The following is a 15,375-nucleotide window of genomic DNA, read 5'->3' on the forward strand; positions in this document are numbered from 1 at the left end:
TTAGTAATGTTATATTCTTTCTAACATCCACCGATCGACACACCAAAAGAAGCATATGATTGAAACCTTCCATAAAAGATCAAGCTTATATTCAAGAAAATCAGTTGGTATTAACACACAAAATGGACAGTTTACTATTTTAAGAAGACCACACACTTTTCTGTTTTATATAACAAGCAAGTCTCTTTCCTCTTACCATCCTAAATTTACAAACTCCATAGTTGCCGCTCCCTATTTCGGCTTGGAGTCGGTGGTAGCTCCTCTCCTAATTTTTATAGAATTCCTCCTTTATTTTTTCATAGATTCTTGTATATCTATTTTTTATTGTCTTAGTATTTTCGTCAATAAGTGCTTCTTTCGAGAGATTATTTGGGCATCTCTTAGTTAGTATTTTAATTTTGTGTTGGTGTGTTTTTAGCTTCTCTTGAATCTACTTTGTGGTTATCAGTATCTTCCGATGTTCGTTGTTAAAGAATGTCCTCATGTTCATTATGAAGGTTTTGTGCGTCTAAAATCTTATAGGCCAATTCATGAAGTGCTTGACCTTTTTATCAAGATGGAGTTCCTTTAGTTTTAGTGTCATCTCAATCATTTGAGTTTGAATGTCGTTGATTTCAAGACTTGAATGTGTTCCTTATTCTCGAGCCTGTCGAGCCCTCAAATCTAGCAATACGATGGCAACTAGTTTGGCCAAGTTGGTCTTTTATGTCTTGTTAAGTTTTTATGGTCTTCAATGTTATCTTTAATGTCCTCTTTGATATTTGTATTAATTCTTAAGTTATAATAAAACTGCTATTGCTTGTCTTAAAAAACATTACAAGTGATATTTTTATTCTAAACTAGTCTAGAGAGAGAAATTTGAACCAGTTGTATATTGTATATTCTATATATTTTTTTCTTTGAGTGGGCGAGGTATAAAAAAAAACTTTTAAATCATTTTATACAATAAAGATCCTTTAAAATTAATCAAAACTATTACCATCCATAAAAAATTAAAAACAACAACAACATTTACAATTTATGAGCTACAGTTGTTCACGACTAGTTTTATCATAAAAACATCGCCTTATGGTTTCGTTATCAATACAAGCGAATTTGAACTATTTGGTTGATATAGTATTTATTGTGAGGTTAAGCTCAACCCCTCCCCTTAGTGTAAATAATATCGTTTGTGCAAAAAAAAAAAAAAAAACTTCTCCGTATCAATTAACCAATCACAATATAAATTCCATGTCATTTAATCAAACAATTTGAGAGTAATTTTAAACATAAAAAATACTCTATCAGCAAACACTCTAATCATGTTTCATAAAATCTCAAGTAACCTAATCCAAAATAATTATAAAATCATAATCACCAATTCAACATCCAAATTAAAAACTAATGAAACACACGCTGATATGCAACCTATTGCAGGGTCCTGTCATATTTCTGACAAGAACGACCCGAATTTCCTGCAAGTCTTTCTGTTAGACCAAGAAGCGGAACTCCAAATGAATCATAATCATATTATAAAGCATAGGCAAAGAATCCTAACCTTTGACCCACAAAAATAAATAACATAAAATAAAAATAAAATTTATTTTCCAATGGAATTACACTCTTTTTTGACAAAAAGAAAGAAAGAAAGAAAAGGAATTACATTATTTCGAACAATAAAAAAACTTATTCAATTACTTTTAAAACAAAAATTATATTTTCATGCTAGATATCCAGATAAAATCGTTACGTTCCTTCTTAGAATTTACGTATTTATGTGAAGAACGAACAATTTTTTGGGTGATTATCGACAATGTCCTCACCCTCCTAATAAAATTAAATTAATTTGTATGAAGTCAATTTTTGTAAATTAACAATATTTTGTAATCTACAATTTGGGTATGCGACAAGTAAAGAAAACTATCAATTCGGTGGCCAGTTGACATCATCTGCAAGAGACGTTTGTTTAGCTCAATAATATGAACCAATTATGAGGTTGGTGGTGCTATTAGATGCTCAATTTGTATTTGTTAACATAATTCCAATTCTGCTTGTATATGTAATGGGTTTTTTAAGTAAAAAATCTCTGAAATTGGTATAACTTGTCACTTTGGTCATTGACATTGAAAATCGATAGAAGTGATTCTAAGTTTGTCCATTATTAATTATTTTGGTCATTCAATGAAAAATTTACCTCTTCCTCTCTTCTCCCTCTCCCTCTCTTTGCTGTATATTTCTGTAATTTTTATTTTATTTGGTGGAGGAAAAAACGGAATTTAGTTTCCTCCTCTTCCTCCTTCCTCTTTCACATAATCACCACCTCCGCCATCGCAGCAGCCTTCTTCAACCATCGTCAGCCTCAGATCCTCCGGTTCAACCAACCCCAAAAATCGATTCTTTTTTTTTTCTTTTTCCGCATCGTAATCCCATCCCCAAATTTCCAATTCTTCATTTATATGGTTTCTGAATCTGAGATATCAAACCCGAAGACCTTACCTTTTCGTTATTCGTAAAGGGTACCTTTTCGTTATATTAGCTATAATATCGCGAGATGAAATCCAACCCCAAAAACCGATTCCTTTTTTTTTTCTTTTTCCGCATCGTAATCCCATCCCCAAATTTCCAATTCTTCATTTATATGGTTTTTGAATCTGAGATATCAAACCCGAAGACCTTACCTTTTCGTTATTCGTAAAGGGTACCTTTTCGTTATATTAACTATAATATCGCGAGATGAAACCCAAAAATACTTGAAAATTTCTGAAAAAGTCTCAATCTTGCGGATAAAGGGATTTGAACCCCTCCAATTTGACTCATTCAACACCTTGACCACCATATCACTTATATTTTTGTGAAAATATGCTAAAATATTTATATATATGGTTTTGTTTTGAATTCTTTTTCCAAGAAACAAATTTGCACATATTCCAAATTTTTTGTGGTATTATATTTTAAATTGTGTCAATTAATTACTTAGTCAATGGCATGTGGTTTTTAATTTTTCTATTTTTATTTGGTCACTTACATGTAGGGCTAGAAAAAATTCCCGAAAATCCCAAACCAAACCGAAAAAATCCCAAACCCAAACCGAAAAATTCCAAACCAAAACCATCCCGAAGTTCGGGAATCCCATCCTGAAAAATACCGAAATTTTTGATATGGGATTGGTTTCCAAATCCCATTTGTTTGGTAATCCCGAAATCCCGAAAAATACCGAAGTATTCGGTTTCCCATTGACTTTTGAGTTTTGGTTCTTGAAAGCCATTGCTATGGTTGCTGACTACTCTTCACAATACACTTACTCTACACATAGAGATGATGAAGATATTGAAAATTTTGAACCTCATAGGAGCTCTATGTGGTACTAAGTCACTCATGTATCTTACCATGCAATGTATAAAGTGTAAAATATTGTACTAATTCATTATATATAAATGATTATGCTGTGTTTAAACTTCTTTCATTAATTACTACATATTTTATACACTCATAATGTTTACTAGCTCGCTATATAATCAACTTAAATCAGTTAAATCCATCATGCAATGCATTTCCTTCCAAATTTTTGTGATAAACTAATAGATAATTGACTAAATAAATATCCTGCAAAGTTTCAATAAAAATTTCCGTGGTTTTTATTATAATTTCCGTGGTTTTTATTCAATTTTTATCAATATCGATAATATCTTGATATTTCCATCGAAATTTCCGTGTTTTTGGACTACCGATATTTCCGATATCATCGATATTTTATACTTTGGTTACGTTATCTACCTATGAACTGTGATTATTGGAGCGCTCGTCTTTCGTTTAAATAAGTCAGCATGACATCATCATACAGGTCAGGCATTTACCTAACTGCTTAATCCGGCGATGTTGGGCCCACGTTTGCCCGACTTATTGGGCCGGGGTGAAGAAGGTTTTTGGGTTTTGGTGGACTCAATAGCCCAATTCCCTGGGTAATTGGAATGGGGTGGAAGTGCTCTCAGTGTGCTTTGCCATTGTCGTTTGTTCTGTTCCAACGACTCACAAATTTCAATTCCACAACCGTCAAGAAGCAATTCAACTAGATCAATCAGCTTCATGCATTGATAGGAATACATAATGCGCTTCAAACTTTGATAGTTTTTGGCAACTAATCAAACATAAAGAGGAAACATAGAGTTCTGAGAAAAACAAACTAGAAGGAAAAACTGATCAATTAATCACCAAGGATGTATCCAAATGACACTGTCAATCTGCTAATTAGGTACCGAAACAAGAGTTTTATCATCGCGAATCCTGTATTCAATCGCGTTAAACGTAGCAAACCAGCTTATGTTCTCCATGGCATTCAACCCTAGCTAGATTCCTAATCAACTCCTTGTCATAGATGACTGCAACTCTATCCTTCTCATAATGGCCTTCAACTAAAATAAAATTCAAATACATAAAGAAGGCATGCATTTGAAACAATTTTGGTCCTGCATATTGATAAAGCACCAAATTCAAATCCCGTAACAGATGGCTTGTCGCCTTCCACTGCAACTGCTTCTTCACAGTCCAACTCAACTCAAATATCTTCTTGATAAAACAGTTTCATTTATTTGCTGTTTATAATTTATCTCTTTGGTTTATATATTTCTTGTTTTTGTCTAGAGTTTTACTTGTATACAATTCAATCATGTAAATCTATAAAAGGAAATACAAATGACACTACTCAGTATCGAGCAATTTTATGCAACTCATAATCTCTTCTAAGCAATCTTTTATGGTATCCCAGAGCGACGTCTAACGACACTCTCAAAACCCTAATTTTTTTTCCTTCCACTGCTTCCATAGCTGCTCTCAACACCACCTCAATCACTGCCTTCCCCTCTCTTCCAAACGTTTCCAACTTCCTCACCATTAAAGTCAACCGAACCAATTACACATTATGGCGAGCTTAGCTCATCCTACTCTTGAGTGGTTGAGTTCTCCTTTCGTTTGTTGATGTCTCCAATGCCTTCCTGACGATGCTGGAAATCTCACCGATACAGTCAACACTGCTTTTGAAGACTTGATCAAACAGTACCAGATGCTTCTCTCGTGGTTAACCAGTTCCCTCACTCCCGCCGTTCTGTCCACCATTGTGAATAAGACCAGTGCTGCTGATGCCGGGTTTTCCCTCCAAGAGAGATATGATTCAGCTTCTCCTAATCGCATCAACTGCGCAAGAGTGGGATGAACTGAGCTCGCCATAATGGGTAATTGGTTAGGTCGAGTTTAATGGTGAGGAAGTTGGAAACGTTTGGGAGAGGGGGAGGGCAGTGTTTGAGGTGGTGTTGAGAGCAACATGGAAGCAGTGGAAGAAAAAAAATATAGGGTTTTGAGAGTGTCGTGAGACGTCGCTCTGGGATACCATAAAAGATGGCTAGAGGAGATTATGAGTTGCATAAAATTGCTAGATACTGAGCAGTGTGATTTGTATCTCCTTTCATAGTCTTACATGATTGAGTTGTATACAAGTAAAACTCTTTACAAAAACAAGAGATCATAAACCAGAGAATCATAAACACCAAACAAAAGAACTGTTTTATCAAGAAGATGTTTGAGTTGAGTTGGACAGTGAAGAAGCAGTTGCATGGAAGGCCCCAAGCCATCGATTTGAATTGGCTGCGTTATCAGTAAAGGTTTTTTAATTTGGTATATGGTGAGTGTGCGACTGCGATATATAAGTGCAGATGAACATGACATGCTTTTACAACTAACCGAAAGGATCGGTAGGAATGCAAACTCTGCTGCATACATGCCTTTAGTTTTGGCAACTAATCGACATGCAAAACCAACCAAACCAGCTTCTCGTCTCCATCATCCATGGAGTTAATAACACAATCAATCACCTTCACTTTTATTCAGCTAATATCAGTATTATTCCTCCATCCACCTGCCTTGCAGTACAAGGCAAGTTTTTTTTTTTTCCTAGAGGATATTGAGCCTTATTCAAAGTTCCCACTCTCCTATTTGCCACCTTCTTCTTATATGCTCGCACAATCGAATCAGAAATACTGAAAGCTTGTATGATTCAAAAGGCTAGATATGTTCTCAAATTCAAAAACATGGATTGTAGAGGAAAACAATATATGCTTCGTATTGACATATACGCAAAACTAGCTAGAACTGTAACTCCTTGAATTAATTTGACACAATACTTGCAATATTAAATCACGTCAAACAGTCCATCCAGTTTACTAATATAAAAGTTGTATGGGTTACTGCAGCAACTGATATCCTCTGCTTTGTAGCATTGAGTCTCTAGTTAGCATTTTCTTATCACTCAAACAAAAACATGTTATTTTAAAGACTAGGAAGGTAATTGCTCTAACTTGGCAATTATTTTCATAAGAGTTTTCTTCACAGAAGCAACTTTGTCAAAAAACAAAAATTTTGAATTCGTCACTGCATCTATTGGTGGCCGAACTTTTCTAGTATAAACAAGGTATGTTGATTGAAGCAAATGACTTTTAACCATTATACTAAAGAAAACTAATGAAAATGACTTGAAAACTTTGAGTTTTAACGATAAAGATAAAATAAAGGGTAAAGTGAATAGTATCAGGTTTGACTTTTTAGTGTAAAAATATGATTTTTCGTTAAAATAAACAGTACCACGAGTTTTTTGTGAAAACTCCTTTATAAGCAAGAAATTTGAGGTAACCGTAGAAATTAATCTATCCAATTGGTGAAAATGCAGAGTCAACAAAAGTCAAATGAAAACAATAAATTACAGAGTGGGCCCCACTTCCAAAGGTTTGTTTTTTATTTTTTTGACATCGAAAGCTCAAAACCCCTCTCAGTTCGAGATCGACGACGAAGAAGACGAAGATGCAGCAAAGAAGACCAGCGTCAGGAAGGCCTACTGGAACAGATGGCTCAGATTTCAACTACCGCATGGTGGTTGACTCTCGTAAGCTCCAGATGAAGCGCTCATCCTTTTCATTTGGTTTCTATCACTCTCTCGGCAACCAAACAGATCTCTAGGTTCCCGAACGCTTTAAACTAATGAATCTTTTCAAATATTTGATTTGGGGCTTTCGAATTTCAGGGTATCAGAAGGTAGCTAAAGGGAAGTCTCGTCTGTACTCTCTTATTCTAACTCAGGTACTCAATTTCTCTTTCTGTGTTCCTCTTCAATGGTGGCTCTGTAATTTCTTGAAGCATTGGTTTTCAAATATTATCTGTTGAAATTGCATTGCTGTAATTAAGCGGGTTTCTGTTCTTTTCTGAAGTAGAAATCATATTTCACTGGGTTAATGTGCATGAACTTTTCGAGTAATGAATTAGAGAATTTTGTTGTGTAAGAAACCTAATTTTTGTTGGTAATAGAGTTCAATAATTTGAGAATTTCAAGCAGAAATGAACAATCAATAGACAACACGAGGCAGTTTATTCGGTTCCGCTATAGTTCTATGTTCATAGGGAAAAAAAATGGCTTAAGCGGATTGTTATTGAACTGGATCGGTTGGTTTAGGGGGGTTCTTCTGTCCCTCAATACGTAGCCGAACTAAGCACAAAACCTTGCAATAGTTCAACTGGTACCCTGAAATATTCCGGTTATGAAGCAGAACAAATTCAGTCATGTATCCTCTTACTTGGATTGTGTTAGATAGGGACAATCTATAATTGGGGTCTCACAACAGATGCCTTGCACAAGTAGGTTGAGTTCAAACCGCCAACTCAAAAAGTTTTGGGTAGATTCTTTTGTGATTTAGCTGGAATGTTGAAGTGATTTTCAAGAATTTTTAGTGTTAGATAGGGACAATTTATAATTGGAATCTCCTCCAAAAAGAGCCTAAACCGGTTTTGGTGATCTAGGTTAACATTTAGGTATCAGGCCAACTAGACATGGGATGTATAGTTAAATAAAGGTTTTGAACAAATTATTTACGGCACTAGCATAAAAGGGAACATATTCTTATGAGATGGTTTAGTTTTGACTTTACCATCATGTGTAATTATTCTTGAAGCCTCAGCTCATTCATAAGTCTAGTTGTCTATCCATCAGTTTTAAACTGATTCTCTTATGATAGCATTTGCTCTGCTGCAGGCCGTCATTCAATTGACAGGAGTCCTTTATGCTTTTCTGTTTACATCGGATGGGGAAGGTCCAAATGTGATTGCTATCTCATCTGTTGCTATTGGTTCTATTTCTTTGATAATCGGGGAGTTGGGTAGGTGTTACTAAATCCTTTGGTTGTTTTTTTTTCACGGTTGATAAGTTTTTGCAACTGTTCATATTCTACAACTTTCTGTTGTGCCAAAGGTCGAAGGCGCAGCCGAGTGTCTTTGTTGAAAGTGTACATGGTTGCATCATCTATTGGAATACTTCTCTCCATTGCTTGTGTTGCTAAGGGAAGTTTAACACTAGCGGTAAGTCAGTTCTTCATTTCCAACTGTTGGTTATCACTTAGGAGTCTGAAACCTGTCGGAATTTCCTGATTGTTGTACTATATGAAATCACTGGTTAGGTTTTGCAAAATTCAAGTAACTGGGAAACAAAGAAATTTGAACTTGTCGAGGCCACTCGCACTGTAATTGGTCAGTATCTGTAATTTCTCCATGCGATGTTAATAGAATTAAAGATGAACAAAGTCTGATATTTGTTTGTCAAATTTGACAGCATTCCTGGTTCAAATATTTGCAATCAGCACAACCACTTCTCTCATCGGTAACATGTCTCCTCCGAAAAGAGCCTCATAGCTGCGTCCTATAGCCACAATCATTCCAGTGATTTACAAGAATTTTTAGTGTTGAGTTTCTTTCGGGGTTCAAATTTTGTAATCCGAGGAAGATATTTTAAAATGTTTCTAGATTATAGACTATTTTGACTGGTGACCATTTTACATGTTTTTGAAAAAAATCAGTGACTGTAGGGAATGTAATTTGATCCGTTAATAGAAATTGGATGATATATGTTTTTCTATGTATTTATGCCTAGTTGACATATGTTATTATGACGCGTTGTCTTGGATGTCTTATTTTTCGGACACATATCCTTTCCGGATCTGTGCAACTGGAGCCCAGGGATCAATAGATCCGGGCCATTGAAATTTGATCAAACGGCTACAAACAGGGGGCCCTCTAAAGTTATAATAATTGTAGCCGTTGGATCAAATTTCAATGGCCCGAATCCATTGATCCCTAGGCTCTGGTTGCACAGATCCGGAGAGGATCTGTGTCCTTATTTTTCGTTTTAGATTTGTGATGAAATTGCTCAAATACCGGTGGGAACTTGTTAATGTATTTGTATGCTGCTTTAGCTCCTCCGTGCATCTGAGACCAGGTAGGAACGAAACTGATAGGCTGGCTTTGCTTGCCATCAGAGCTCAATTAGAGCACTTCCACCGGAAGCAAAAGAGGCCGGCACCCAGTAGAAAAAACAGGTTGAGACTCAGCCAATCCACTCCAGCCCGTGGAATAGATTGGCACCCAGCCCAAGCCAGTCCACAGGCCGGCCTAAAATCGACAGAGGAAGGAGACGGCTCATCTGACGCCATGCTAATGTCATGGCAACCGTCTCTCCGGCCTAAAATCGACAGAGGAAGGAGACGGCTCATCTGACGCCATGCTAATGTCATGGCAACCGTCTCTCTTATCTGGAACCCCATCTAACGCCTGGAACCCCATCCCAATCCCTGGAACCCCATCAACCCCCTTCCCCTGATAAATCCATATATTCAACACCATGTCCCCATTCCAAATCGTGATCTTCCTGCAACTCGGATCGTCGTCGATCAGTTGATTAACTCGGATCTTCCTGCAACTGGATTTTTTTTTCCGTTTTGTATATTTTTGATGAATTTTTTAATATGTAGGTATTGATTTTTGGGGGTTTACGGTGTGCGCAGGTCCAGGATGGTGGGTGTCCATGTTCAGAGTAGGGTGGGTTCGACGACGTGGTGTACAGAGAGAAGAAAAAAGTGGGAAAAGTGAGAAGAAGAAGAAGAAGAAGACAGAAGTGAGAGAGAAGAAGAAGGGAGTAAGAGAGAAGAAGTCAGAAATTAAAAAAACCAAATTATTATTTTATAATAAAAATTAATAATATTTTAATAAAATTGACTAGGCTATTTTTTGTTAGGGGTGGAGATGCTTTGGCCTATTACTGTTTATTGGGGTCTATTACTGTTCACTTAAATGGATAAATGCACTGGTGCTGGCGCAAAATCATTAGGGGTGGAATTGCTCTTAACGGAGGATCCCAATCAAATCTGGAGTTCATGGAATGAATCGTCTCACTTCTGCTTGTGGAGCGGCGTGACATACGACTGGCGGCATCGTCAAAAGGGTCACCGGGTTGACCTAAGGAGGCTAAAATTGGTAGGTTCCATATCCTCACACAGGAAATATAAGCTTCATAAGAGAGCTGTATTTCCATAACAACAGTTTGACCGCCAAAATGCCACCAGAAAATGGGCATTTGCGTAGATTGCAGATATTACGTTTGAACATCAACTCACTCAGCGATTTTGTCCCTGTCAATATACCCAACTGTCTCAACCTCGTTCTTCTCAGTTTCGGTTGCAATCGATTAGAGGGTAAAATTCCTAGAGTTTGCCTGAAAATTTTCCAAATCTCAAACTCTTTCTCATTTCTTGGAATCAATTTGCTGGATCCATTCCCTGGTCAATATCCAATGCCAGGAATCCATTGAACATTGAAGTTCAAGATAATAAACTCACCGGAAAATTACCAAATTTACAGAAGCTCGTTAACCTTGAAACCTTCAACATTTACCGCAACCAGCTCGGAACAGGTACTGATGGTGACCCTAGTTTTGTCTCAGACTTGACCAACGCTAGAGTAAGGTGTTCGGTATTCTACGTGAACAGTTTTGGAGGGGTACTGTCCACATCCATCTCCAATCTCTCAACCAAGCTTGAAATCCTTGGGGTTCAAGAAAACCAACCATGCGGAACATCGCAGCCGGGATAGGCAATCTAGTCAACTTGAAATTATTAGGTATTCTCCACATCCATCTCCAATCTCTCTAGGAAATTTAACAATGTTAAGCAAACTTGAATGCAAGGAAATATTCGTTCAAGCCTAGGGAAATGCCACAATCTATTGTACCTGGATCTTTCTCAAAATAACTTCAATGGTACAATAACTCAAGAGGTTATAGTTTGACTTCCTTATCAATTTCTTTGAACTTGTCTGGAAACCAGTTAACGGGTTCTCTTCCAATGGAGATCGGAAAGTTGAGCAATTAGGCGTTTTAGACCTTTCCAATAACATGTTATCAGGTGAGTACTATTGGCTCTTCTGTGAATCAAACAAGTTCCGTTGGAATAAGAGGATCCATTAGTTATGCTGCTCCAGGTAAATTGGTCCATATGATTTGTTGAATTAGTGACCAAGTGGCCAACTTTTGATTAAATAAAAGAAAAGAAAAGGTGGACAACATCATTGTGTCCCTTCCATGTTTTGGGGAGAAAAAAAGGGCACCTTATCTAAAGTCCTTTTGTTTTTTCTTTGCCCATGTGAAAAGCCTCAGGAATAGCTATGTTATGAAGAGGGCAGCTGCTGCCCTTTTGTTTTAAGAGAGCAGAAAATAGAGAGCCGTAGAGAAGATAGGGAGAGAAAGAAGGTACTGCTGCAGTCCCATTTTAGAGAAGGAGTTGTTGTTCCTTTCATTGGTTAGTTCTCACTCCATCAAAATGTTATTGTTGTAATAGCTTTGAGCTTTGTATAGAGAAGAAATTAATCACTATATTTCTTTCTCTATTTGTTTCTTTGGTGTGTGGGAGCTATTGGTTGTATTGGGGTTTTTTTGGGTTGTGAGCTTGCCAACACTTTGTAAACTCCCATTTGGTTGATAGTGGATTATTGGGTGAGCTCCTACTGCTCTGATGACGTACTCCAGTTACACTGACTGTTGAGGAACCTTGTTAAAATCTTGGCGTCTTTAATATTTTGTTCTTGCATTTCATTTGATATATTTCATGTGAGTTAGCTTGAGTTGGTTCCAGGTGGTTTGGTACTATCCTAGCACAACATGATTCTCTGTCTTTTATCCTTCCTTTTACTTGGCTTGAAAAAAAAAAGGTTAATTAATGAGTTCACTGAGTCTCTTTTTGTGATGTTTGAATTGTAGAGTATGGCATGGGAAGTGAGGTTACAACAAATGGAGATGTCTACAGCTTTGGCATTTTCGTGCTTGAGTTGTTTACAGGGAAGAGACCCACCAACGGCATGTTTGTTTCAACCTTCACAACTTTGTCAAGATGGGTTTGCCTAGATTCAGTACTCGTTCAAGAAATAGGAAACTTGGGCGCGAGCACCAGTTCTGCCACTCCTAATCAGCGCAAAAACACCAGTGCTACAAAATTAAAGTGTGTTTGAGTTTAATATTTAGAATGGGAATCTCGTGTTCTGCTGGATCTCCGAGAGACCGAAAGGATATCAGCGATGTTGTAACCGAGTTGCAATCCATCAGGGTCCTTATTGGAAAGAAGCTTTAGCTTAAACTTGTGATGGGCTTAGCGGCCAACTCCGTGCTCCTCGCTTTTTTCATTTCTCTTATTCCTACTTAAATTTTTATTTCCTGTATCTGCAATGAAGTCTTGTGCTCAAACAAGTTCTTTTCGTATAAGAGCTATCGTATGTATACAGCAATGTTGCAGAAATTTCTAATCTGAAATTTGAAACACTTTGATGAAAGAGCCTAGTAGCTGCTCCTGTACAGCCACAATCATGTCGATGTGGGGTTGTAATGCGGAATTGGGATTCCACTTGTGTCTAAACTTGCAGTTCACCTACGCCACTTAGTACTATAATAATATAATTTGACAACATTTTTTTATTGTAAATAGAAATACAAAGTCCAACCTTCGTAAATTGTGAATTTAATATCACATTATTTTTGCATACAAGTACTAGCTTATTAGTTATTACTGTCTTGATTTTCTTAGTTACGACATTGCAGCACTTCCTAATATATGATTGATGGTAGCGATTTGTACCACCGACTTACAGTTGGTGTATAGCCACAAGTTCGTGATTTGTTCTACATTATTTATCCCCAACCATCCACGTTAATTGATATCTTTGAAGATATTATTCCAATAGAGTCCAAGATCACCGCCCCTCAACAGTATCGCAAATAAGTAATCCATATTGATCGTGTCATGACCCATTGATTGACCAGCAATGTTTCACACTACATTAGGGCAGTGCATGCAGACTCCGCACTTGGCATGCTTACACGTACATGATGAACTTAATTTATTATTATTGTGTCGTTTCAGTTCAAATAAAGTATTATTATATTTGAAAATTATTAAACAACCATAAAAAATTGAACTAGGAATTGACGTGTGAGAGCCAAAAATAATAAAGCTTAAGTATATAAAAAACAAAATCTATCAAGGGTTTAGGGTTTTTCTTTTGTCAAACTAACCATTACCTACTAGAAATCTTTACGGTATAACTCTTTGGTATTTTTCCCCTTTTACTTATGAAGAATTGTAGAAATAAGAGAGCTTAAAACCATGAACTGAATTGTCCATTGACCACAACAACAACAACAACAAAGCATTTTCCCACTAAGTGGGGTCGGCTATATGAATCCTAGAACGTCATTGCGCTCGGTTTTGTGTCCTGTCCTCCGTTAGATCCAAGTACTCTAAGTCCTTTCTTAGGGTCTCTTCCAAAGTTTTCTTAGGGTCTCTTCCAAAGTTTTCCTAGGTCTTCCTCTACCCCTTCGGCCCTGAACCTCTGTCCCGTGGTCACATCTTCGAACCGGAGCGTCAGTAGGCCTTCTTTGCACATGTCCAAACAACCGTAACCGATTTCCTCTCCTCTTTCCTTCAATTTCGGCTACTCCTACTTTACCTCGGATATCCTCATTCCTAATCTTATCATTTCTCGTGTGCCTACACATCCAACGAAGCATCCTCATCTCCACTACACCTACGTGTTGATGCTTCACCGCCCAACATTCTATACCATACAGCATTGCCGGCCTTATTGCCGTCCTATAAAATTTTCCCTTGAGCTTCAGTGGCCTACGACGGTCACACAACACGCCGGATGCACTCTTCCACTTCATCCATCCAGCTTGTATTCTATGGGTGAGATCTCCATCAAATTCTCCGTTCTTTTGCAAGATAGATCCTAGGTAGCGAAAACGGTCGCTCTTTGGTATTTCCTGATTTCCGATCCTCACCCCTAGCTCATTTTGGCCTCCGTTTGCACTGAACTTGCACTCCATATATTCTGTCTTTGATCGGCTTAGGAGAGGACATTTAGATTCCAACACTTCTCTCCAAAGGTTAAGCTTCGCGTTTACCCCTTCATGCGTTTCATCTATCAACACTATATCGTTTGCGAAAAGCATACACCAAAGAATATCATCTTAAATATTAAGTTTGTGATCTTCGCTAGATTGCTCCGGTCATTAGTGTGGATAAGTATGTAAATGGATAGAGACAGGAAGCAAACACAAGATGTACGTGGTTCACCCAGATTGGCTACGTCCACGGAGTAAAGGAGTTCTCATTAATTGTGAAGGGTTTACACAGTATATAGGTTCAAGCTCTCCTTTAGTGAGTACAAGTGAATGATTTAGTACAAATGACATTAGGAAATATTGTGGAAGAATGATCTCGTAATCACGAAACTTTTAAGTACCGAAGTGTGGTATCGTCTTCACTTGCCTTATCTGTCTCATAGGTAGATGTGGCATCTTCTTTGGAAGTACTCTTCCTCCCTCCAGGGGTGGTATCTTTAACTGGTGGAGATGCACAAGGTAATGTATCAATTTCACTTGACGCTTACTTGTAGTTTCAGGCTTGGTCAAGCGCAATACAAACCATGTAGTAGAAGTCCCCCAAGTCGCCGAGCTAGGGGATCTGCTGAAAGAGGTGACAGACAAGGTAAGCAATCAGTCCCAGATCAGAAGTTTGATTTCGAGTTTCCGGCTGATTGTTATCATTCTCCTTATCTTGTAGGTAGCATGAAGGATAAAAAGAAGAAAAGGAGAAAATGTGATATGAGATACTTTTGCTTTTGAAGAAGTAACTTTCCACAGGCTTATTTTTGAACTGGGCTAGAGGGTTTTCTTGTTTCCGCCAGAGTATAAGGCCGACTGAAGAATTTGAGGGTCAAAACAAGTCCATCAAATCTAGAGTACGTTCGACCCTGCTGATATGGGATACTTTTGCTGTTGACAAAGTAGTGGATGTATCGGCACGTGTTCTGTTGCGCTTATCTCCACATGCTTCCTTGTATCCTTCTCACTTTCCCTATTTGTTCCTCAGGCAGATGTGGTATCTTCTCGGGAAGCATAAGATGTTGAAGATGAGTACTCGAGAGCAATGGGGTTCCAGGTAGTCAGTTCCGGACTGGAAGCTTGATTCCAAGTGCTGACTAATTGCT

The 15,375-nt window shown here is 37.6% G+C and overlaps 2 protein-coding genes across 2 annotated transcripts in view; both read left to right on the plus strand.

Annotated features, from left to right (window-relative positions):
- LOC139197612 (uncharacterized) overlaps window positions 1-15,375 on the plus strand; it is a 97,865-nt gene that overhangs the window by 69,219 nt on the left and 13,271 nt on the right. The gene's annotated exons all lie outside the window — the stretch shown is intronic.
- Window positions 6,747-8,920, plus strand: LOC103439644 (uncharacterized). Its single transcript, XM_008378218.4, has 6 exons — window positions 6,747-6,904; window positions 7,043-7,098; window positions 8,045-8,168; window positions 8,261-8,367; window positions 8,466-8,535; window positions 8,618-8,920. Exons 1-6 carry the CDS (start codon window positions 6,823-6,825, stop codon window positions 8,695-8,697), a joined length of 519 nt encoding a protein of 172 aa, XP_008376440.1. The 5' UTR covers window positions 6,747-6,822; the 3' UTR covers window positions 8,698-8,920.

This window comes from Malus domestica, chromosome 07 (genome assembly GCF_042453785.1).
Source record: "Malus domestica chromosome 07, GDT2T_hap1".
NCBI lineage: Eukaryota > Viridiplantae > Streptophyta > Magnoliopsida > Rosales > Rosaceae > Malus > Malus domestica.